General features: G+C 43.1%; 1 protein-coding gene and 1 long non-coding RNA gene across 7 annotated transcripts; one reads left to right on the top strand and one right to left on the bottom strand.

Annotated features, from left to right (window-relative positions):
• Window positions 1-688: 688 nt before the first annotated feature.
• Window positions 689-4393, bottom strand: LOC130204962 (uncharacterized). 2 transcript variants are annotated; one of them, XR_008833843.1, is made up of 4 exons: window positions 4316-4393; window positions 1840-2014; window positions 948-1031; window positions 689-845 (listed from the first exon to the last, which is right to left on the bottom strand). It is a non-coding gene; the product is annotated as an uncharacterized LOC130204962 (long non-coding RNA). The 2 variants fall into 2 exon arrangements; XR_008833844.1 differs by lacking the exon at window positions 4316-4393 and adding an exon at window positions 2660-2742.
• cplane1 (ciliogenesis and planar polarity effector 1) lies at window positions 4075-25349 on the top strand. 5 transcript variants are annotated; one of them, XM_056432008.1, is made up of 50 exons: window positions 4075-4159; window positions 4386-4542; window positions 4625-4760; window positions 4845-4964; window positions 5268-5500; window positions 5625-5728; window positions 5808-5964; window positions 6051-6154; window positions 6496-6678; window positions 7179-7428; window positions 7532-7714; window positions 10068-10855; window positions 11004-11194; window positions 11352-11432; window positions 11520-11684; window positions 12113-12304; window positions 12385-12613; window positions 12722-12858; window positions 12945-13162; window positions 13251-13415; window positions 13752-13902; window positions 13990-14099; window positions 14190-14339; window positions 14445-14556; window positions 15107-15422; window positions 15513-16622; window positions 16916-17073; window positions 17175-17260; window positions 17351-17415; window positions 17738-18026; window positions 18110-18481; window positions 18589-19188; window positions 19281-19462; window positions 19548-19635; window positions 19731-19815; window positions 20460-20594; window positions 20836-20898; window positions 21013-21101; window positions 21336-21570; window positions 21672-21928; window positions 22041-22140; window positions 22242-22466; window positions 22666-22708; window positions 22795-22926; window positions 23004-23184; window positions 23273-23328; window positions 23407-23559; window positions 23750-23886; window positions 24046-24308; window positions 24435-25349. In XM_056432008.1, the coding sequence occupies exons 2-50, from the start codon at window positions 4462-4464 to the stop codon at window positions 24588-24590; spliced, it is 9816 nt and encodes a 3271-aa protein (XP_056287983.1). In that variant the 5' UTR covers window positions 4075-4159; window positions 4386-4461; the 3' UTR covers window positions 24591-25349. The 5 variants fall into 5 exon arrangements, with proteins under 5 accessions (XP_056287983.1, XP_056287985.1, XP_056287984.1 ...); XM_056432010.1 differs by lacking the exon at window positions 4075-4159 and having other exon boundaries at window positions 4354-4542; window positions 23004-23181; XM_056432009.1 differs by lacking the exon at window positions 4075-4159 and having other exon boundaries at window positions 4354-4542; window positions 23007-23184.
• The last annotated feature ends 38 nt before the right edge of the window (window positions 25350-25387 follow it).

The raw sequence follows: 25387 nt of genomic DNA on the forward strand, positions 1-25387 counted from the left end.
TTCATTCTGGAATATACTTCTTTTCTCTTTGCACACAATTTAATATACATTTTCAATTTGTGGCACCTTTTAAAGTTTTTGGATCTTGTAACATGTGTGTACCTCTGGTGCCACCTTTAGGCCAAACTTAAGTACTTTATTTTATTTAGAAGAATAGCAATGTTTTTTGTGCTCTGTATTGTATATATGCTATGTATATGTTTTATTAACTTTCACACCAGCTTGGCTGTAGTTTTATTACATTTAATGTTTGTCATTCAAACTAAAAGCAATGAAAATAAATAAATAATACATAATTATTCATACATTTATTAAAATTAATAATAATACATTATTATAAAAGCATGAACTATTAATTCACTGGTTTCTGAAAATGGTACCAGAAACTGCCTTTTTTAAAATTGTAACTAATTTGTGAAGCCTGTATGACCTGTCCAATGTGTTCATCTTCTCAGAGCTCATGAATATGTGGGCATGCTTTAAACCTGGATTGATTTAAAAAATAATCTGTTCTTTCTTTCTCTATAAAATCATCCAGATAACTCAGTGTACAGGAAGAGGTTTGAGTGCCATCGTAGCCACTGTTGGCATCTTTACGACACCTGCGACCAATTCACGGCTTTAAAACCTGTTGATCATATTAACTCAACACCATGAAACTAAAATGAATCTCATAATATAAAAGTGCCACTTTAGATGATTCAGTGTTTTATTGAATGCAGAACCACAGTTGAGAAAGTTGAGTGACAAAGTGTGCTTAGCGGGCCTCTGGGACGCTCTGGCTTTCTTTGGGGCTTTCTTCCACATCCATTCAGTCAAGCCCCAGGATTTCCAAAAGGCACAAGCTGTCCGATGATATCGAAAAGTAGAAATAAAGGAAAGGGAAAAGGTCGTTAATCGCATCTCCCAAACTCCAAAAACTAGAGAAGCCAGTAGAAGGTGATTACCACAGTTGAGGCAGCCATCTGGCACAGAGTTAGAGAAGAAGGTTCAATCTGCTGGAGGCGACAAGTTGATTGAAGGCAGGTGAGCTGGAACACACAGACACACACACACACACACACACACACACACACACACACACACACACACCACTCAGATAAAGACGTGACCATTGCCCACATAACCACAGAGGAGCACTTCTCTCCTCCTACTCTCTATTCAAGGCAACTCTGGAGGTGCATTGAGTTCCTCTTACAGAAATAAATAAATATGACTTTAAGTACAATAGAAGGAGTAAAATGAGTCATCTCTGAATTATTAAAAAAGTATAATTAAGCATATAATATTAAGAGTTGCAGGAAACAGCCAGTGATTCATTGTTACCTCTCGTCCTGTGGGTCCGAGGGTAAAAAAGTGGCCCGGGAGTCACTGTCAGACGGCCCACTCAATACACAGCGCGTTGTCCACTCAATGCATCGCACCGATCGACCAGTCAGTGGTGTACTTGTATACCCATACACTTATCATTATTTTGGATGATTACAAAGAAATTACATCATATTTGTTTTTTCATGTAACATTTGTATCCACAAATTTGCCTGGATGGAATAAAACAATACTGGCTATTGTAACACTCCAAGGTAGGTATAGTTTGCTTGATGAATATGCTTAACTATGGGATAGTATCAGATGGTTATACATATAACTGCAGAGCCTTGAGGAATTAATGTCAGCAGAGAAAGACCACACAATAATGAAACTTAAATCATACGGTAGAATTAGTATGAATTATGATGTAGAAATTGAACAGAACAGAACAGAAGATGTGGTGTGAATATCAGTAGTATCAGTCGTGTTTCATGCTGGGTGTGTGATTGTGTGTGTGTGTGTCCTCACTCTGCTCCTGTAGTTGATTGTTGGCCCACTGGACACATTTTTCCGACGCTGTCTTGACACTCGGGACATCTCTGGTCATATCCTTCAGCTCTGCTGCTGCAGCCACAACCATCCAATGAGCTGTCAGGATGTCCATTCCACTTGTCCGAAGGTATTTAGAGACTGGTGACGTGACCTGGAAAATTTGCAGGAAGATATGAGCTGTAAGTATACACTCATACTTCAGAAGCTGGCTGATATATCCCTGGGCATTGACTCGTGCCGTGGCATTGATGGTCTCTCCATCTTGAATGGCTGAGAGGGTGTGGAGGACATCAACATGCAGGGCCCTGTCTGGCTTTCCAGAAGAGCCAAACACCTTTGTGACAGCTGCATCTTTGGACCACCAGCGTGTTTCTCCTATCGAGGTGAGACGTCTGCGTCTTGGGTCTTTGCTCTCCTTCTCCCAGATATTCATATTCTGGTAGGACACTCTGAATAATATTGTTCATCAGGGAAAAAAAGAGAGCCACTTGCCATACACACTGTGTTGTGTCTGACAGCCCAAAGTTTAGGATGTGTGAAAAGCACCACACATGGAAGAAGGGGTCTATTGTGTCTGACTTTGGCCTGGTGAAATAATCTAAATCTTGGCCTTCACTTTCTGTCTTTAAATGTTTTATTCTAAGTGATATTCTTTTGGTATTTAACCACTTTATTGTTTATGTAAGGATAAACATGCTTTATGGACACATTGAGAATACAATAACACACAATTCCTCCCTTGTCTTTACAACAGACTATATAAGTCACTGTTTACATGTCCGAAGCTCTATGTTACCTTCCTCATCCACAGTGAACAGCAGCAGCTCAGGTGGTGGATTAGGATTAAAGTAAAGTACAAGCATGGTTAGTAAAACACTCTTTTAATTATTTGATGAGTAAAACCACCTTAGGTGCAGGCATGCCTTATTGAGAAATCATTGGCTGTAACTGTTGGTTTCTTGAACAACTCTCATCCTGATTATTATTTTGTTTTTGTAAAGTCATCATGTCCTCATGAGCTCTCCCTTTAAGATGGGTTTCATCAGACCAGAATGTACCTGGCAGAGACATTAATAAAGAGCTCCATCTGTGCCTGGCTGGCAGAGGTAAATTAACCAAATTTATGTCCGGCGAAGTCTCCTCTTCCCGCTATTGGCAATGAAAAGGAGATAGTGCAAAAGTAATTAAATAGCAACAGGGACCTCGGGGCAAACCTAAAAACTCCCTGTAATCATCCAATACGAGAGCATTTACGCAACCCAAAGCATGTGAATAGTGAAAAGTACCCCTGACTGCACACACACATTCAGATAGTCAATACGAGAGCCTGCATGTTCCTCAAATAAAATTGACCTCGTGGAGATATATCTGCAATGGCTCAGAGGCAAAGTACAAAAAGCCTCTCAGAGACCTGTTTTTCTACCAAAGTGATCTCTTCTGCTCTAGTTAGAAATGGCGAACCTAAACACGTTGCTTTGCTGGGTACTTACTGACATACCTTTGCCATCTGCTGGCAAAGGTATGTTTGTCGCCTACAGCAATATTCGGAAGCATCTGTGAATTTGCAGTGCTCAACACATCGTTGGGTGTTATTGTTGTAGTCATGCCTCTTTCTTTTTTTAGTATTGGCAGTGAATTTGCAGAAAGATAATGGAGCAGATAGTGCAATCATATAATAATGTTCCTCGCCTTTGAATGTTATGCTTGATGTGTTTAAACCTCATCTGCTAATGTGCTTTAAACCTAATGTCCTAATGTGATGTCATGGTCAATGTGATTCGTCCATTAGCTAGTCCAATTGAATGCCAACCAAACCTGCATCTGCCTTAATTTATTCTGTTTGTGTATCCCATACTGTTGTATGACAGGCCTCTCTACATCCAAACCAATCATCAGGCGACTAATTGAATCGAGTTATAAAGAAGATGTAGTTTCAGTGTTATTGTGCTGAGTCCTGAACACGCTCAGATCAATAACGTGATCAAAAGATAAAGCAACACATTTACAATGCCGTCGAGCTGGTGAACAAACTCCACCGGTGAAAACAAAGAAGTTTAAGGGGTTTTGTCTGCGGGTTGAACACAATAACAGAGGTTAACAGTCACACTCGAGGCGTTCCCACGGCAACGCAATGAAGCTTCCTCCGAGAGGATCATGGGAAATATTTCTGGATGTTGAAGCGGAGGGAGTTTCGAAATATTTAATTAATAGCCACGGTACAACACGTAATTCTAACACGATACTAACATATCCTCCGAACGATTTGAGTTGACTCCCCAGTAGTTGAAGAGCTCAGGTAAGTCCTTCTTTCGGGGCCAAAGCTCCGCGCAGTGAGCGAAATGAGCTAGCTAGCTAATGCTAGTTAGCGCTATGGTTAACATAACATGGGCGATGGTTGTTGTCGGTTGAGCTCATATCTCATTGTCGCTACAAGGCACCAGAGGTACTTTACCTGTCAGCTGACGTGAACTGAACCTTTGGCATTATATGTCACGCTAACCTACATCGCCTTGCTTGTCCAGTGGGATCCTGCCATCTCGATCAACCCCTCCCGAGTCCATCATTAAAAAAGGGAAGAACTAATGCTGTCATCCAAACATGGATCTAAAGTTGGAGGTTGTTTTGTCATCAAGCATCAAACGGAAGAAACCATGGCCTCGATTCTGTTGGCTTGGGAAGGTGAGCACAGTCAAATATACACTGAACCAATGACATCCTTGTCAGAGTAGCATGACTGGATCAGTGTTGTGTCACTCTCCAGGAGAAGGAGTCTGTGTTCCTGTTAGATGACAGGCGGATCAGTGAGATCAACATGATGTCCGGTCGCACCAAGAAGAGGACTCCTAAACTCCATCCTTTGCTAAACAGTGTGGTGACGATGGCTTCATCCCACAACAGTGAGTACAGCTGTAAACTCAAAGCCAATCACATGTCACCTGTCAATTCTGAGAATACATGACTCGTCTCTTGCTGTTTTTCAGGTATGTGGCTTTGTGGACTTTTGGTCTCAGGGAAGCTTTTTCTGTGGAACAAGGATAGAGACTTGTTGAAAACTGCTGCAGCAGTCCCAGAAGTAGTTCAAATAATTACTGCGGTTCAAGGTATGTGGATTACTTGTACACTATGTACATGCGTTGTATTATCTTTACCGTGAGTCTGTAACATGCAGTCACTTGGAAGATGTGGGAGAGTGCCTTCTTGAACCCAGATGTATAAATACACATTTTCTTCCATATTTGATCCTGTATTCAACTATGGCAGAAGATGTTGGGTGTTTTAAGTTTGTGTACTCTTTCTTTGCTTTCAACTTGAGCTGAAACACAGAAAATCCTTATTCCAGCTATGACATTTAAATACAATGTTAACTCTTCAATCAATGGATTTATGTGTGTATGTTTTCTCAGGGAACGCTTCACGACTGTCGCTTCAGGTTTCAGGCGATGGGATGCGTGTGTTCCTGGTCGCCATAACAGGGCAAGTGTTCCTGTGGCAGTGTTTGGATGTCAGGGATTTGACAGGGGTAAGAGATGGCACAGTCAAGGGACACTGGGCACATATACAACCCCTTGAAGACTCCATTCTGCCTTCCTCACAAGACAAAGAAGCATCCCAACACACTATTTTCATCAAGACAGAGGTCTGTATACTCAGTAGAATACATATTGTGTCATGTTTCAAACACAGTTTTACAGACCTACATTCTATTTCTTGTTTTCTAAAAGCTCTTAAATCTTATTTTATCTTTTTCCAAACTCTCTTAGGTGATGGGAGACGCCTGCTTATCAGCCTTTGTTTTCACATCTGAGAAGAAGCTGATCATCACCTGCCTGAAAATTCAATGGGAAGAAAGCCCTTTGAGAGTTGGGTGAGTAAACAGCTCTATGTAACAGACATAACTCTCATTGGGTATTACAGTGGTTACAAGTGCACATTTCTCTTTGTAGTTCTATAGGATACAGCGTACAGTGGGCGACGAAGACGTACCCCATGTCTCGTCTAGCCCCGCCTTGCCAACCAGTGAAGTCTAGAGGGGCCTTGATGTCGGCCTTCTCCCCAGATGGTTGCCTGTTAGCTATTGTCCTGAACCAGAGACAGCCTAAGGTGAACATCTGGCTGCTGTATCTCAATGTCACATCTTTATGTTTCTTCCAGAAATGAAGATTTAAATGTCCTTTTGTTGATTGCAGGCCACACAGGTCCTCTTTGTGAGCACACAGAATTTTGTCTCAACATCAAGTGGCCTCGGAGGATGTGGAAGTAAGAAACTGGAGATCCCCTCTAAATACATAAGGTACAATATGCACAAACAAGTACAAATGGGAACATTTGTTGTGCAGTATTCAGCCAACCTGGGGGTCAACATCTAGTCAGTCACACTGTTTAACATAGTAATATTGACAGTGTGCCTGAGTTCAACACACCATTTCAAGACGATAAAACGTACGAGAGGGGAATGATCATTTCCCAGCATGACCATCAAAAACAACAAAGTCTAAACAATTTTATCAAGACTGCTGAGATGTAATGACGGCAGAAAAATAATATTGCCACCAAAGGCTGTGTTGCATGACCCAAAATTACAACTACTTGTGTATTTATTTCGAGGTGGACTTAACGTATCTTCTCTTTTAGATCCTACTGGGTGGGCAGTGTGAGTTGGTCACCAGGCGGTCTGTTCCTGGCCTGTGTTCTGAAGAGAGGCTCCCTTCTTATGTTAACTCGCCTTGGGGGGCTTATCACTCTGACAAGCTGTGGGTGCAATGTTGACTTTGGGCCTGCACACTTCCTACCCCTGCACCCTCTCGTCACTTACCGGTAAACATTTTAGAATTTGTTTTTACTTATTATCCCTTGTTATAAGTGATTGATCGATGTTCCTGCTGACGTTCTTTCTAAATGATCATGTCTCCTTTGTGGTCTTCTTTGCTAATTATTCTTCACTTTCCTATATCACTATGAGAGCCAAGTCAAATTGCCTCTCTGGCTTCTATCGTCCTTATAATTATAGTATACATCTAGTGTGAAAACATATAATGCATGTTTATATATAATGTAAAGCTGCAACTAACGATTATTTTCATTATGAATATATCTGCTGATGGTTTGACCAATATCTGAAAACACCAAAAGATACCTGGTTCTATTTCATACACCATCATGTTTTGGCCCAACACTCAATAATATTCAGTTTAAATGATTGGAATATTTGATGAAAAAGGTTTATAGTTGGGGATCGTCTAATCAATGAATCAGGTCATCGTTTCAATATTGATAAAATGCTAGTCATTAACGTTTTCCAACCCGTCCCTCTGCAGGGCGCCAGTGTCTGCAGGGAAAGGAGAGGCCTCTCGGTCCAGCTCGAGCCTGTCGGTGCAGGATGTCCTGAGACAGCGGTACTCTGTGACCTGGCATCCACGGCTTTTGTATCTCATCGTGTCTGATGGATACATGGCCACAGTTATGAGGGTGCTGGATAAGCCTTCTGCTAACCTGATTCTGAAAACACTTCTAAAGGACACAAGCACGGACTTGGAGAAGGCCAGTCGGATACTGGATAAATCACAGGTGGTAAACCAGGGACTTCTAGAAGTCTCATCTTCAGTTTTTGCGTGTACTTTCTGCAGGACTATTCTTGACAATATAGTTTCCTCACATTCTGTATTTTCAGATTCATGTGAGGGCATGGTTGGAGTCCCTTTCTTGTCTCAACCTCGACAGCAGCCTTATTACGCGTGGGCACAACACTACAGACTCGGTCCTTTCAGCAGCCACGGATGGATCCTCTTTGCCACTTTTCCTGCAGGATCAGGGGACGTTGGGTGGTACCAAGGAACTTCTTGAAAAAGTACAGGTCGGTCAAATAGTATAAGCTAGAAAGGTATAGCTTTAGATTCTAAGTATGGTTGACTATATACACTGACTCTGGCTACATGTATATGAAGTTAAAAAGCAGATTAGTAATCGTATCGCTCACCCATACCAGATAGATTTTGTGCCGGTGTTACACCCCTACTGGTTTTCAAACCTACTGGTTTCCCTACGCGCGCGTGTGTTGTGTTCTCTTCACATCTGCAGCGGGGCTCTGTCTCGCTCACCAGATTCGTCACACATTCACAAACATATTGCTGGAGATCTTCAAGCTTCCGTTCATATCCATTTCGGCGATTACGATTGTATAAGTGAGCAGTGCATCACAGCCACGTAGGAAGAAATACATTTAATAAAAAACAAAAATAAAAAGAACGCCCGACCTGGTTTCGATCTCTGTCACGCAGAATGAGTCTGCACTCTAAGCCACGCAGTCTGTGCGCTGCGCCACCAGATATTAGTTTCAACTCAAGTAATTGATATATTCAACCATTACGTCACATCTTTTGTTTCATGGAACAGTTTGGCGGAGGGGATCTGAAACAACTGGTTACCTTGTTAGGATATTTACACTTTGAAACATGTTTAGCGATGCTTGTTCGCAACGCAACAGCCACACAATACCGACAACAACTAATTGACTTTCGTGACGAGTATATAATGACGATGGTACTGTGAACAGAGATTAGAAACATTGCGAACACTGAACAACAGGAAGAATGGAATACTAGTAATGTTCCATCGACAAAACAATGTAGAACATATTGCTGGAGCTCTTGAAGCCACATGTCACATCTATTTACGATTGTACAAGTGAGCACTACACATCACACATGAAGAAACACATATTTTTATAAAAAGATCGCATCATGATACAAAAATAATATTGATAAACTGTATTGACATAATTCAAGAGTTTAGAAAATGCTGCACAGCTGTCACATCTTGCAATCACAATTCCAATCAAGCAAGGACATAATTAGCAACATCTGTATAAAAGGAAACTGTGTCAGACAAACAAACGGAAGGAAAAAGACAAGAAGCTTCGATGGATCCACTTATGGTGCAAGAATTGCTTCAGTTCAAGCTAACAAATGCATTCCCTTCACATTTCCAAAAAAATGATGTCTGAATATTATTTATAAAAGCATCACAAAACATGTTTGGAAGTATTTGAATATCCGCCCAAGGTAACCAATTGTTTCAGGTTGCCTCGACCAAACTGTTCCCATGACGCATACGAGTTGTGACGTAATGGATGAATATCAAAATTACTTGACTTGCAGTTAATATCTAGTGGCGTAGTGCATAGACTGCTGCGCTATACAGTGGCCAGATTTTGCTTGAAGGAGATTGAAACCAGGTCGTTGCGATCTTTTTATAAAAATATGTGTTTCTTCATGTGTGATGTGTAGTGCTCACTTGTACAATCGTAAATAGATGTGACATGTGGCTTCAAGAGCTCCAGCAATATGTTCTACATTGTTTTGTCGATGGAACATTACTAGTATTCCATTCTTCCTGTTGTTCAGTGTTCGCAATGTTTCTAATCTCTGTTCACAGTACCATCGTCATTATATACTCGTCACGAAAGTCAATTAGTTGTTGTCGGTATTGTGTGGCTGTTGCGTTGCGAACAAGCATCGCTAAACATGTTTCAAAGTGTAAATATCCTAACAAGGTAACCAGTTGTTTCAGATCCCCTCCGCCAAACTGTTCCATGAAACAAAAAATGTGACGTAATGGTTGAATATATCAATTACTTGAGTTGAAACTAATATCTGGTGGCGCAGCGCACAGACTGCGCGGCTTAGAGTGCAGTTTCATTTTGCGTGACAGAGATCGAAACCAGGTCGGGCGATCTTTTTATTTTTATTTTTTATTAAATGTATTTCTTCCTACGTGGCTGTGATGCACTGCTCACTTATACAATCGTAATCGCCGAAATGGATATGAACGGAGGTTTGAAGATCTCCAGCAATATGTTTGTGAATGTGTGACGAATCTGGTGAGCGAGACAGAGCCCCGCTGCAGATGTGAAGAGAACACAACACACGCACGCGTAGGGAAACCAGTAGGTTTGAAAACCAGTAGGGGTGTAACACCGGCATTGACATATTCTCATAGACTTCAACTTCATATGTCTTTTTTCTTATAACTTACAAATGCAGCCTTCTCTGGTTACAAGGGCATTTTTTAATATGATATTACCGCTATAATTGCTATATTGTATTTGATTACCCTGAGTAAATAATGTGTCATCGCTGTGGTTTTAGTTGCTTGATTTACTTCCGTTGGCTGTCTTTAACCTGCAGACTGTTTGTGTGGTTTCCTAGACTTTCTTTGAGGACGACTCTGATGTTGACGGACCTCCAGCTGGTTCTTGTGTGGAGGATGGGGGCCGTCTGGAGTTTGCCTCAATGTTTGACACACTCCATGCCATGGACACGCAGACCGACATTGGACTTGTTGCCAGCCCAGATTATGAACATTATTCCGGTGAAACGGAGAGGAAGACCCCAATTATTCATCGTGAACTTGGAAAAATCCAGACTAAGCTGTTAACAGCATGGGCTTTTGGCATCTCTCTAGGAAATGCTGTGGAAAACAGAACCTGTCTGTTAAAGCATACCCTCTGCTGTGTAGTGCGATTGGCTGCTTTACTCCATCTGATCCCCGGCTCTGTGAACACAGGGAGAAAGAATATCTTGGTTTCTACCCGTCTTCTGCACCTTCTCAAGACCCTTCTGTCATTTCTTCCCTGGGATAACGCTCACTCTGATGGGCCATGCTGCCTGGGGCTGGTGGTAGAGCTCAGTAAACGGCTGGCACGCCTCCTTCTGACCCCTCAGCCTGAGTCCCACCAGACTGGTCACTATCAGTTGTCATCTCATAGTCTATCCTCAGTCCTGCTTATCTTGCAGCTGGTCTCTGATGCGCTTGACAACGCCTACAGCCTGCAGCAAAGAACCGTCTGGTCGCCTGCAGAGAAGCAAACTCTTTCCCAGCCGCCACACTTCTGGCCTTCAGATGCACACGATGTGCCTCTGCTACAGGATGAGAGAGAGGAGGAATCTCGTTTTGTACATCAGGCACAACCTGTTCCCCAGCGACCATCCAGCAGGTACAGACCGTCTCTCTGGCTTTTAATGTGTCATTGTTCATTGAGTACACAATGAAGTCATTTGTCGTTATTGATGCCGGTTTTAGTCGGTGCATGTCATGTTTTGGCTGTTATTTAGGTTTGTAATTTGATTTTCTCTTTTGACCAGATTGTTGAGAGTGTGGCAGTGGGTCTACAAGATCACCCAGCAGTATATGGATGATCTGCAAAGCTTTAAAGGCTGTGATGGCTGGGAGGAAGAGCAGCAACAGTCGTCTATAATCATGTCCCAGATCCAAATGGCTCTGCAGGCTACAGGAGAAAGGCTGGAGGAGGGTCCTGCACTGCTGAGTTACCCAGGTCTGGAGCACAAGTACTGCGGTTATTGCATCAGCTACAGACAATACATGGTGTTACTTAAATGAGCACAAACCAAATGCAAGATGATTTCACTGTAGTCAAGAATAAAGAAAAGCCTAATAATTAAATCTGAGAAATAACCCTCTTCTCCCCCCAGGTGAACGTCTTTTCCTGTGCGGCTCGTACCCAAAAAGTGCAGATATATGGCGGTCGCAAATCTGTGAGGAGAGTAACAGAAGTAAGAACCTCTGCTTAAATTCTTCCATTTAAGTAGACTGCCGATTCACATTCAGTATGAACTTCTCCTCGTATGTCTTTCTGTTAGACTGTGATCGGAGTGTCTTCAAGGAGACGCGGCTTTGTCTGGCACTCCTCTACAGTCTGTTATCCCAGTACCGTCTGAAAGAAAGCCAGGAGTTGGGGGACCACATGGCCCGCCTGATCCTGCACAGGGCCGGAGACCAGAAGGACAACATGACTTGCATGACAGGTCAGCCATGGTCAATAATTCCTCAGTCTTTTAGAGGACTTTGATATGCGAGTCAGTTAATGGAATCAAGTTGTAAATAGCTCCTACGTACTAAGACGTAGGGCTGAGTGAACTCATGAGTTTAAAATATGTCTGACTGGCCTTTCAGTATTAGCATTGCAAGTCCTCTTATTTTTTATTTAGTCGTTCTGTCGACGACATCTTTCTGAGTTCAGAATACGGTAATGGGGGAGAATCGTTTTGGCACTTTCCAAATAATGAGGTAATCCAGGTGCTAGGAACTGGTTATAGGTGATACATTGTTTGACACAGTTACTTTTTTGTGCATATTTTCCTGCATCATGATGAATAACCTCATACATACGAGTCATGCCCTTCTCAGGACACATGTTTTCGGAATAAATCGCAGTCACTTTACTGAGTTTTAGCTCTTCCTTTATCTGCCCTTGCAGCCGACTCTTTTCCTTGCCCGTGGCTGCCGATGGACCTCCACACTGATGCAGCTTTAGCTGTGGTTCAGACCCTGGGGAGATTCATGGCCTCTTATTTCACCAACCAACCCCTCTACATCCTGCCCCCTCACCATGTGGCCATCCTGCCTCCACTACATCTACCTCATGGTGGATTTCCATCATTATTTGTCAGCTAAACCGGTCATTTCATCTTTTATATTGCTGTATGTTAATATGTCCTTTCTCAGCCCCTGAAGGGCGCTTGGTCCCACTGTGCCAGGAGGAGGTCTCTAGGGCAGTGCGACAACAGCAGCTGTCAGAAGTATGGACAGTCGACTACGCCCAGGACCTGCTCCTGCTCGGGGGCCTGCTTCCTGAGACTGTGTGGTTGGCTTATCATCTCGGGGACTGGAAGACAGCGGCCTCTCTGAGCCTGGCCTATACAAATTACTGCACCGATAACTTTGACTTTACCCGGTCAGTGTTATTACATACAGTATAATCTATTGGTGAATAAACATTGTTAAGTTCAGTTAAATTTCTATTTGTTTACCATTAATATCTCAATGACATATTTTATGACAGCCTCCGGAGGAGAGAGCTCCACCTCCCAACAGCTTTAGAACCAGAAAGCATTTTTGAGGTTGAGTTGGAGTGTCTTCTTGGCCATAAGTCTGACTTCCAGGAGCGCAGAGAACAAGATGGTGACAAGAGCTTTACAGGTTGGTGAGATCTCAACTATAAGATAACCACAACACACATGGAACCTTTTGATTTTAATCTGTGCTTTGTCTCAACTCCTTTATAGACCCGTCCGAAGGAGAAGACTGGGACTTGTTACAGGTTTCCATTCAGGAGATTCTGAAGGCTTCAGTCATGGCTGGAGTGAATCTTATGTCTTCACCATTGTCTTCCCTGCTGGACACAGCCAAAGACCTGTGTTCTGGCCTGCCTACCTTGGTGCCCAATGGACTATATCTGCCTTCCCCTCCTCTTTATTGCCCCCAGCCTTCCCCCAACACACAGGTACATGAAATGAAAGATGAACCTTCCCATACAGTGTGGGGTACATAATTGATTTTATTATTAAATGTTGTATTTGTCTCGTGCTTAGGACCCAACAGGGACAATAGGGCAGTTTGCAGAAGTTGCATCACGTCACAAAGTGTCTGGAGTTCTCCAAAGATTACTGTTACTCCTGAGGTCTGCACGTTGTTGCCATCCTGCTGCCCAGTGGTACATCAGCCACCTACGCCGTGCCAGACACGTACTACACAAGGTACCTTCGAGAACCGAAGGATTTCATCTGGTTTAAGAGGATTAAAGGTCCCCGAGTGTGGTTGATGTAGCTGACATGTTTTGTTTGCAATGAAATGCATTGCACATTCAAGAGTTTGTTTAAAAAGACACTGGAAAACGATAATCCAATATTCCTGAAGAAATTACAAATATTTGCCATTTTATTTCACTTTCATTGGTTTATAATGCAAATAGGAAATGAGAATAAAGATGAAACTCAAAATGATGGTTGGCTGTAGCGTATGAAGTTGTGATACACCCTGGTATGAAGCGCCATGCCAGCCTAAATAGAGAAACTATGTGATGTCGTTTTCAGATCAAGAAGAAATATGCCTATCCATCCGCCGCTGAAGAAGAAGAAAAGGCTTTCCCAGAGAGCCTGATGAAGTTTATCAGCCGGAGTGGATTCTTCAGACGAGGGCCGAATAAAGACGGTCACCTGGACCCTGACACCATTCAAACTATTAGTAGGAAACCACTCGTATTGAATTGCGGCTATCATAATCAATAATCTTCTTTCAGTTGGTACTTATTTAGTGTGTTTCTCCTATAAGTCTGTTTCAGGGAGCTGTGCGCTTTGTGCTGGATGCTTCATGTCCGGGACCAGCTCTCCATTTCCTGCAGGAAGTATCAGGCTGCCAGACAGAATAGTAGAAATGAACAGGTATTGTGTTTAATTGTATGACATGGTGATGTATAAATATTCTTAACTCTTTGTACCCTATAAATATCTGGGTGTATTTTTGTCCGTCAGATCACTGGTGGTTCAGAAGTGAGATCGAGCTGTGTCGACGCTCTCCGCTGGGTCTCTCGTTTCTTGCCTTTCTCTTGTTTCCTCAATGCCGAGGAGATCCTCCAGGACATACTGCTCAGCCTGGTGTCTGAACTGCCTCCCCTCTCTCTGGTAATATGACTTCTTCCAGCCTTCTCATAAATCGACAGTGTTTATCGAAGTTAATGAAAATGACCTTGAGTGAGTAAATGTCTAATCCTGGCTTGTTCTTCTTAGGTGGCCGACGCACTGGTACGAGCCTTCCCAGAGGAGGAGGAGTCCGTCAGAGTCCCTCTGAGAGAGAAGTATAACTCACTGCTTCAGAAACTGAGGGGATGCAATGTCCTTGGTACGAACTCCTCTGTTCATGAGCAAGTTGCTTTGAAGCACGATACAGGAATGCTTTCGTTTAACTTACAATATATTTCTTGATACTTCATTTTGTAGCTGTTCAAATCTATAAAGAATGTAGCGGGAAAAAAACAACTTGTCGGCTGTAGCTCATGGGGAGAGTGGTCGTCCCGTAACCACAAGGTATTGGTTCGATCCCCGCTCTCCCCATAGTTGCATGTCAAAGTGTCCTTGAGCAAGACACTGAACCCCAAGTTGCTCCCCGGGCTCTTCACTGCAGCCCACTGCTCCTTAATAACTAAGGATGGGTTGAGAGAAGAGAATTTCCCCACAGGGATCAATAAATGTGATTTGTTATTGTCTTTAAGTTGGTCATAACACCAGTCATTGGGCTTTGCTATGTGGTATTTACATATTATAAAATTAGGCTAATTTGGTTTTACGTTTTTTTAAGGATTTAGGATAATGTAATTTACTTATAATCCATGACATAAATATATATAATGTCTTTAGAAATGTCACTCAATGTTATTCGGTTTGTTTTCTAGAGGGGGAAAAGGAGGAGGTGAACGAGTTGATGATGATTGTGATCCAAGACAAATTCAGGCAGAGGAGAAAACACCTGGGGCGCCTGGCGAGGCACCTGGCCCCCCTTGAGCTCCACCTGTGGGAGAACGAGGAGGAGCAGGATGCCAGGGGAAGCAAACATGGGATGGCCATGTTGAGACAACTCTCACTGGGGACAAGTCTGAGCACCAGCACCTTGACTGACTGCGGGTTTCCCTTGGTGTACAGTGATGGAGACACAGTGGATACCACATCTGAGGCCATCTCTCCTGAGATGCACAGCAGAGCCACAACAAGGTAGCCAGCAGAATGGTACATCTACCATTTCACTGAGCTAGTGTGTATCTATGGTGTGACTTATTCTGTGCTCTGTGTTGGTCTCTGCAGGGGCAAAAAAGCAAAAGTCAGACAACATGCGAAGAAGACTGCTGTTAAGGTTGAAAGTGTCATTCCGGAGGAGAGTCAGCCGGGCGACGCCAAGGAGAATGAACAGCCCTCCCTACCAGTGGTTGGTACCTGGGAGTTTGAGTTGGAAGATGAAGAGTATCTCAATTTCCTGGAGCTCTTCCTCAGCTACGTGCTAGAGAAGGATAGTGCCGATGGAGGAGACCCAGGCGGTGAACTTCCGCTGTTGAGGGCCTTCTCCTCCCAGCTGAGGGAGAGGGAGTTGCATTCACTCACCTTTGATGTGCTCACAACTATTCATCGCCGGCAGAGAGATGTGCACCATCCAGCGAGAAAACACTCGGGCCATGATCCTCCCGTGTTCAGAGCCGGCTGCTGCTTCAAGCCCGTGAAACAAGGTGCAACACCCGATCTGCAAACATCCTCTGTCTGGAGTGAAGCCCCCACATCCAGAACTAGCCTCTCAGTCACCTCTCTTCTTCGCCAGGGAACTGGAAAGCAAAAAGGTTTGTTCGGCCTCCGACAGCAGAGGTCTTCAGGTCAACGAATAAAGGGAGGGCTCTTTTGTTCTGAAGCTAGCCCGAGTAGAAGGGCCTTTCCATCAAGGCAGCCTTCAGAAAACTCGATATTTGGCTCCTCAACGTCTGTGGAGGCCGTGATTGAACTGCAGCAGGGCCTGGACCCTACGCTAGATGCTCAGTTTCCAGAGCTGGGCAGGCTGCTGGAGTGGATGGTACGCTGGGCTGACAGGAGGGCGCTACAAGGCCATCATGGCAAAAAGAAGAAAGAGAGGGGAAGAGGGGATGGAGGGACAGCTGATGACGGAGTCGTGATCCGTGTCAAAGCTTCGGCGCCTGCCGTCCTCACTTCCCTCAGCTTGCTGGAGCGCAGGTACACTGCCTTACTCGGCTCAGACCGCTACACTGCCCACATCCAAGTCCCCGAAACACAGTGGACTGTTGCCCCTGTGCTGCAACCGGAGGCGGATGGGAAGCTGGAGAGAGAGAGCAGTGTTGATACAGGTTACCCTGGATCAGCCAACACTCCCATCATTGGTCTTGATTGCAATCTACAGCAAGAAGAACTGTCCATGTGAGTGTAGCATGTTTGAATACACACTTCTTTATTATTGGAGTGGAACTAGCACTGATAAAATCAACCAGCAAATCACAGTTATTCCACACATGATGTAACAAAATAAATTGCAGCATCAACAAAAAAGTTTGCATGTTAATGGGTGATCGTGTTTCATATGTTTGTTTAGTTTAGTTTATCCTGAGTCAGTATTTTTACATAGTTTAATCTTGTAAACAGCATTGCTCCTTTCAGTTTTACTGTACATGTAAATAACCTCCATATTGTCCGTATCATTTGTTTCCCTACAGCGGTTCTTGTTCAGATGAACCAGAGGAACAGGCATCTCACAGGACACCTCTCCCTCTCCCTGATGACCAACATCAACTGACCTCTGATGCTCAGCAGAGACAATCCAGTTCAAAAGAACCATTTCACGATGACTTGGATCTTACACCTGAAAAAGAAGGTAGTCTACCGTCGTTGTATTGCACCATCAGAGTGTCTGTAATGCAGCCCCTTAACCACAACATATTAATTGGTGTTTAATGAATACATTCATATTTGTAGACAAAAGAAGTGAGAGTGAGGGATTTGAAGTATCCTCCTCAGTTTCCAATGGGAAAATCTCTGGAAACAACTGCACACCTGAAACAGTGAATATTACTATTCAGGATTTCCATTTTCCCAATCTATTATCCACATTGTCAAAACACACAAATAACTGCCGTTTATGTTCCGTGCAGAGTTTGAAGCTTGCAGACCTGGACATCTCAGAAAGTGCTGAAGATGTGTCCAGCTCCATCTCTCTGTGAGTTTTTTATATAATCCTATTTACTTTGCAAGAACACGCATGTCGTTCTTCCCGCAGTAAGTTAGTGAAAATGGTAGTTTGCGCAGATTTGCATCATTATTTTTGCTTAGGATTTTAAGTTGTATCATGTTGTGTAATGCTCACTATAGTTGCAGTTCCCTGACATTCTTCAACACCACAATACACAATTAGAACAACAATAAAACACAATTCCTGCTGAGATTTATTCTACATCAACATGGTGGTAGTGAAACCTCACGCCCAATCATACAACACTGTTGTTAACGATGGTTTTTAAATTGCTTGTTTGATGTTTAAGCCACAGTCATGATGAAGGCCCACAAGCCCCCTCATACCCAGAGCCTCAAGCCCCTCCCACCGTCCAGCCTGAGGCGGAGGTCCAGGCAGACCCTTTTGGTTCAATTGGAATGCTGCCCACCAACACACATGTGGCTCCTCCGGATCTTCAGCCACAAAGCTCCGCAGCCGCTGCAGCCACTGCAGACACTGCAGACACTGTAGATTCTACAACTCCCAGTCAGCCATTATCCAATCAGACTCTGCCAATGCGACAGCGTCTGGGTGAAGACTTATTCAAACTGGTTCAGGTAGGAACATTTTAACCAAAAGGAAAGCTTTTGACTCGACTGACTCTTTAGATTCTCAATCTTGTTTCTCTCCTTCATTACAGAATATCAACTACATGAGCCTGATGGAGGTTTTGGGAGCTTCGTTTTCTAACCTGCAACTTGCCCAGCAGAGCTCTTCTTTGGCCCAGTCTGTCATGAACACCTCACACCCTAATGTGCCATCTTACGCTCCCACATTTATCCCTCAACCAAATCCCTTCGGCGTTCAAACCACCGTTTCTTTGCCGCCTCAGACACAAGCATGTTTTCCAAATTCAAGAAACAACAACCCTGAGTCCAGCCCCGCCCCTGCATGTCCGCTTGCAGAGCAGCCTGCCTTCCAAAGCTCAGGGAAAACCTCTCCAACGGGCAGCCAGTGTCACACCACCAGGAATCTACCCTCCACTGCTAATGGTGCAGGTGTACATTATCAGGTACGGCTCTAGTATTCTTTAAAGTTATGACACATTGTGCTTCTATGGAAACAATAACTAAATCTCAGGGAAACTAAGCTGAATGCAGTTTTTATTGTTTTCTTCAGGAAATGCAGCCACTCTCCGTCCAGGCGCTATCACCAGAAATCCACTTGAGTGAGAACAGGAGGTTAATCCCACCCTCACAGGGGCTTCTGGCCACTACTCACACCAGTCATGCTACTCACAATGCCCCCGCACCTTCTAATAATAGCAAACAAAGTGATCCTGCTCCCCAGGTCTCGGGCCTGAAGTTACTTCAGCTCGACTGTCCTTCATTACCCCAGCAGATTGGCCCACACATTCCCCGAGGCCCCCAGGCGCTCCACACTACAAACCCTACAACTAAGGAATCCCATCAGCACAAGCATCAACTCAGTTTTAATCTTCTGCATGATCCAACTCCCAGGCACTCTCAACCCAAGACTCAGGCATCGGAGAGATCCAGGGTGCAAGGGTTCTCCCTCCTCCCTCCTGCTTTACCAGCTCAGTCACCTGAACCAATGCACGGCCTTCGTCTGCTGCGCTTACAGCCGGTTCCACACAGCAACACCACGTTCCCCAAGCTACCCGTAGCACCGGCCTCCAGGCCCACTCCTATCATTACCGTTCCAATGGGGGAAGCACCTATGATCAAGCTTCTACACATAGATCCTGGACCACAAATGGCAAGCAATACTTCTACTATTTCACGGTAATAAATGAAATTGGGTATCATTTAATAATGCTTTGTTATTTATGTATGGGTTTTTTGCCACAGGTGTTTCCCAAAGCAGCTCCGTCAGCCCAAATGACCCGTTTCATGTCCATGGAGGAATTGTCAAGTTCAGTGGCCGGGAGGGAGAATGCTGAAAAGGCTCAACTGCAGATGCTCAGTGTCGACCCAACTACTGAAAGCACGAGAAAAGCTCCCACTTCTCCTTGCTCTATCTCCAGCAAGAGGCAATCACAAACTAGTTAACACATTATTATCATTTCTTTTTTAAGTCGATAATTTAACTCACTATGCTCACTGTGTTATTTATAGGGAGAAGAGGAGAGAGGAGAAGGGAGAGAGGACAAGAAAAACAGAGGTCACATTCAGACCAAATGAGTCCATCATCCCGACACAAGAGGTAGAACAATATTTGTTTTAGTCAGAAGTATTATGTGCTATTATTATGCTAATGTTTGAGTGCAATTACTCTCGTTTGTTCCAATGTATCTACAGCCAACAAATGAGCCTGTACCCGACGAGCCTGCAGCTGCTGAAGAGATCACGCCTGGACAAGATGTTGCTAATTTTGCACAATTTGGTAAGTGTTATAATTCACATTACACAAATGAATTAATATATTATGAGAGTTTAGTCACAAAACAAATTGTGTACGTCAAAAAGCTTGAAGGCGGAGTGAAAAGCTGGCTGTCATACACAGGAGGGAGAAGCAATGGTATTTAAATATGAGGATAAACAGCACACATTTTTCTCACAGTCTCTCCTGAGAGACTTTTGTCTTGTGTCAGTTGTACAGTAAAAGTAGTGTAAAAAACAGTAGTTTATATTTTAAAATATTTTATTATATGTCAATAATTTACAAAAGACTCACACCACTACAACACAGAATTCTGCATCCTTGAATTAAGACACACACTCTGATGGCTTGACACTGGTCACATTCAGATTAGTTACAGACAAACCAATTTTCTCTTTGCAATCTTTGAACATTTTAAAAACTCATGTTAATCACATAATATTGAACTTGAATACAGTCGTTAGAACTTATATATTTTGCTGAGAGAGCAACATGTAACTCTTATTTCACAGCAATGTATCCACTGTTTCTTCGTGTTACATGCGTTACAAATAGTATGACTTAGGTCATGAGACTGTGAACATGATGATGTTGTGTTTTCAAATGTATTGATCTGTTGTGTTTTTTTTCTTAATTTTAACTGCCAGGGTCCTTTGATTCTTTGCTGACTGGTCAGAGATTATTGGACAGGTCCATATCCACTTCAGCGGAGCTCCATGCCTTCGCTTCCACATGTAAAAGACCCCCCGAGTGCCATGATGCTTTCACCAACACAGACCCGCGTGAGTTAGGGTTTTGGTTACCTTTATACCAAGTTACAATTGTAATACTGTTGCATTGTCTTAATGTTATTACACAGTTGTAGCTTTTATTTGTCATTGAACGAGAATGCTTTTGTGCCTTTTTTACTTTTTTTTTAGGACAATTGTGTACATTGGATTTTTATGATCTGCCTGGATTGTTTCAAGTGCATGCTTTCCAAAAAACCTAGATGCTGCGCATGTAAAATTACTTTCCTTTCAGCTCGTCCCCCCACGCTTGTGGATAAAGCTGTGTGTGCCTTTGGCACTGCGAGTAGCCCTGACTGTAAGTTGACTTGAAATTCCAGCTACAAGGATGACACACTGCTTTTATTTGTTGCGGACACAATGAAGAAATAAACATGATGTATTTCTGTATGTGTGTGTTTTCTTCACCCAGCACAACGTTCAGGGAATCAGCAGCTTTCCAGTGAAGGTCTTGTTCGGTACACAGAAGGAACCGCACAGGAGCAAGAGAAGAAGAATCTGGTAAGAGGCCTGATATACAAGGTGGTGATTTTAGACTCTAAAGATGAGGCTGAAGAGGTCCTTCATTTCACTTATTGTATGTACTGAATACATCACACAATTGTCTACTATTATGTGTGTGGAAAGCAGTATAATAAGTACACACTGATCTCTATTCTGAGAAAAAACATTAAAATGATGTTCTTTTTTCATGTAATGACGAGGTCTCCATACATTCATGTCTTTGTCTCTTAGGGTTTGGATGGACGCCGGTTCATAAGTGTCTTGGATCTGGAAGACAAAGCCCTGCATCAGGACTTACCAGCCTGTCTCAGCCCAGGAGCACAAGATGTTCCTTCCATCCGCCCTTCTACACCCACCTCCGCTCAGCTGCATCTACTCGCTCTTTCTGTTATTAGGAATGATGCTGCTGCAGATCCACCACCAGTCGTCACAATTCCAGAGGATCTCGACTGGAGGTCACACACAGGTGTTTATATATCTTTATATACAGGTTTTTTTTTAATACTGAATACGATTAGTGAAGCACAACACTACGGGTCCAAATATGTGTTGCACTGTACACTTCAGATATCCCTGAGGAGTCGCCATCATTCAGCCACATTCAGCGCAATAGTGATCCAGAAAGAATCATTCAACGAGAGATGGGAGAACTACCCGACTCTGAAATCTGTCGAGCCATAAAGACCCAGAGCGTTGCACCTCGCAGTGCCTCCACACCTCCTACAGTCTGGTTCTCCTCCCGCCTGTCGGAGCTGGACGCTCAGTTGGCTGCTCTACAGAACATTGCAGATGAGTTGGAGATGGACTTCTCCAACTCCAGGATGGTACGTCAGCATGTTGTTTTTCATTATCCTGCTTGTATTATTTATGACACCTAAGTTTACAAATTGTCATCAAAGACTGACAAAGATATGTAATATATGGTTCTTTGTGTAGCTGGTGAACACTATTGAAAATCTCCCGCAAGTCTCGGCTCCTGATGTAAAGACTACCACGGCAGTGAAAAAAACAGTCAGACTGTCTTTCCCACAGGAAGGTACAACATAACACTATTCATCTGTAATAATAGTAATAGCAGGTTCTTGAAACTCAGAAACAAAAGAAAAAATAATGTTGTATATTATCTGTCCCTAACAGCATGGTTACCACGATTGGACACTTTGATTGAACTGAATCCGTGTGAAGAAGAAGATGAAGAAGAAGAAGAAAGAGAAGGAGACGAAGTAGAAGAAGAAGGAGGAGAAGATGAAGAAAGTGTGCTTCACAATGATTCCTGGGATTCTGGAAGGAAGCCATCTTTTCGTTATTCTACTTCTTCTTACAGTCACAACGCTGGCCCCTCCTACCTTCACACCTCTCCAAGTAAGTTTCATCAAACATTTTCTGAAAATGGTTTCTACCGTAAACAAGAACTAGCGTTGTGTTAAACAACTGCATTTTAGTTAATGAATAGATGTGAAAATAGTATTTTCAATAGTTTTTTGTCAAATACATGGTCATCTTCTCAGTAGAGTCGTAATGTTAACAGTTACTATTTCTTCTGTTTGTGTTGCTTCCACAGAAAAGACATTTCAGCTGACTGAGGCATCTGGAATACCTCCTGTGTAGGTTTAAGTAAATCTTAACCATGTTATGATTGATTTTATATCTTATATCTTTAATCTTCTGTCCTCTGCCTGTCCACCTCTAGCTGGGCAGATGAGAATCTGGGTCAGACTGGGCTATCCGATACAGCAGAAATCTTAGACGAGTTGTTTAGGGAAGGGTATTTATCCCTGACTGACTTGGAGCTGTCCAATCCACAGACTGCAAACCGTAGCAGGTAAGGTACTTACTCAAATTCAGTGCTGTGCAAATGACTATTATTAATCCGTGAGCTAAAAATAATGTGACCTATAGCAGGCTGGACCAGGCGCAAAGTAGCTGGATGTCGCAGAAACGCGTCCTTCCGGAGGATGAGAGGAGGGAGCTGAGGGTCTGGATGAGGAGGAAACAGAGGGAAAGACTGGCTGTCTATCAAAAACACAGAGAAAGCCTGAGGGAGAGGGAGCACAAACCCTTTTCTACCTCTGGAAAAGTGGTGAGATATGTTCGCCGCCTTACTAGAAATGATATTCCATTGTATGTTTCAAAAAATATATAGAATATTGTTGTTTGTATCCCTTTAGAAATCAAAAAGAAATAATCAAGCAACCGTTTGGAGAACCAGAGAGGAAAAGGAGAAGTATGTACTTGTTAACATAGTCTTTGCACGAGAACCATGCATGTGTGTATGCATAACTGCTTCCATTTGATTTAACAGGTTCATGCTTCTGGAGCAATACAACCAGAGGACCCGTGAAGCCTATTCTTTGGTCAGTGACTTTCCCAGCAGTCGTCCAACCTTACGTACTTCTTCACCAGTGCCCTTAACTACACGGCCCACCTATGCTCCGCCCTCTGGTAGCACTCACAGGTATCTCCAGCAACAGTAATTTGACCAGGATCTTGTCTCATTAAAGAATAATTGTAGTTTGATCTAGCATTTGAACAAACCAGTAATCATTCATCCATTATTCCACAATAATCACATTTGGGACAAAACCAAACCTGTTATTTTTACACATCTTTATGAGCAAGTTATGGAGTTCATATCTTTTTCTTAGGGAATACAGTGTGCCTACCAACAATAAAACAAGACTGAAGTCCCGACAAGTTCAACCTCACCTTCGTCAGTGTACTGCTGAGATGCAGGGACGGTCCTCAGAGGAGCACCGCAGGAGACTGGGACTACACAGACCAGGTATCATAGTGGTATTCAGCTACATTGGTATCTGGTAGAAAATGACTTACTTAAGTGATCTGTTAGTATTATCTGTTGATAATCACTAATTCACTCTTTCCTCAAAACGATAATCTTACATTCCCGATACTTGTTTGTGTTTTGTGAATCCTGTGTTAGTTACCGCTCTTCCAAGGGACCGTCTGTCTCAGGTGACCAGGCGTGGCATGCTCACGTACACAAAGAGCAGCACCACACTGACCACAGCCGGCCAGAGGGAGGAACAGAGGGAGACGGGGCTGAACCAAGGTTCTTCAAGAGAGACCGTTATCGGGAGGGGGATGCTGAGGGACCAGGCGAGGATGGAAGAGAGAGAAGAGGTGAACCGTTGGGAGACCACTTCAGAATTGAACAGGCTGCTGGAGCCGGAGGAGTCCGACAGAGTAATAATCACATTTAGCACAGATCTAATATTTCTGAGACAAATGTAACGACAGTAGATTGTAAAACACTTGAAAACAAAAATGCTGACAGATGATGTGTTTCTTACATTGTTGCACACTTCTCAGGATTTGGCTGGACTGTTGGAGGAGCCGGATGATGGCGCCAGAGCTGGTGTGTCGGCGATGGACCTGCTGGACAACCTTTCTGAGAGCGCCAGCAGCAGCCTCAGTAAAATAGACTGGGCCGCTATCGAGAGTATGGTGGCTGCAGAGGACGCTTGAGTTTAGGTGGATGGAATATTACTGAAAAACACGTCCAACATTGTATGCCTTTTGAATACTTTGTAATTCAGAAGCATTTTAAAGTATGATCATATAAATTATAATGTAGATACTGTTTATAAATTAGATATGATCAGCAGTGATATTAAATGTCATGACAGATTGATTTGTATTGGTAAAATAGGCCAACAATGAATTATAGTTGGTGTTTTTCATATAGAATTTCTAATGGAATATTTTTTTACAATGATCTTGAAACTTTAGTTTTGTGCCATTTGTGTGTAACGTTTTCTAGATTTGTCATTTATTTTTCTCCGAAATATAGTAACGTGACCCTCGATTACTCTGTTCTGCGGTCTAAACGTGACCCCCAACCTCTCCGTTCCTGCTGTCTGTCTAAAACCCCGCTATCAATTCCAGGATCTGTTAAAATCCCACCATACGTTACTTGGTAGCCTATATCTAAATCTCGATCAGGTTCTGCGGTCGATAGAGATCCCTGTATCCTGAGTTGTTACTCCATCTTATAAAAACATGTCAGCTGACACAAAGAAACAAAACTAAAACTTATTATTGAAATGTCTCAACGTTTTAATTGTTAAAAATGAAGAATGTTTTCATGTGTATTTGAGCATTTCAAAGCTGTTTCTCTCATCCTCATCTGTATCTGTGTAGCCGGAGAGCTCTGCCCACTGGATCACAAAAGAATGCTTTTGTTATATCTGAATCTTCCAAACATTAAATGTAAGACCACCTATAGCTTCTCGAGTTGTTTTATTGAGTTAGGAGTCAGAAAC

The sequence above is a fragment of the Pseudoliparis swirei genome, chromosome 15, assembly GCF_029220125.1.
Source record: "Pseudoliparis swirei isolate HS2019 ecotype Mariana Trench chromosome 15, NWPU_hadal_v1, whole genome shotgun sequence".
In the NCBI taxonomy this organism is placed as follows: domain Eukaryota; kingdom Metazoa; phylum Chordata; class Actinopteri; order Perciformes; family Liparidae; genus Pseudoliparis; species Pseudoliparis swirei.

Excerpts from the sequence above, each read along its gene's own strand:
- cplane1 (XM_056432008.1), top strand. The coding sequence starts at position 4,462 with ATGGATCTAAAGTTGGAGGTTGTTTTGTCATCAAGCATCAAACGGAAG. Across the intron at positions 19,189-19,280 it reads TAGATCCTGGACCACAAATG|GTGTTTCCCAAAGCAGCTCC; the intron begins GCAAGCAATACT and ends TTTTTGCCACAG. Across the intron at positions 22,709-22,794 it reads GCATCTGGAATACCTCCTGT|CTGGGCAGATGAGAATCTGG; the intron begins GTAGGTTTAAGT and ends GTCCACCTCTAG.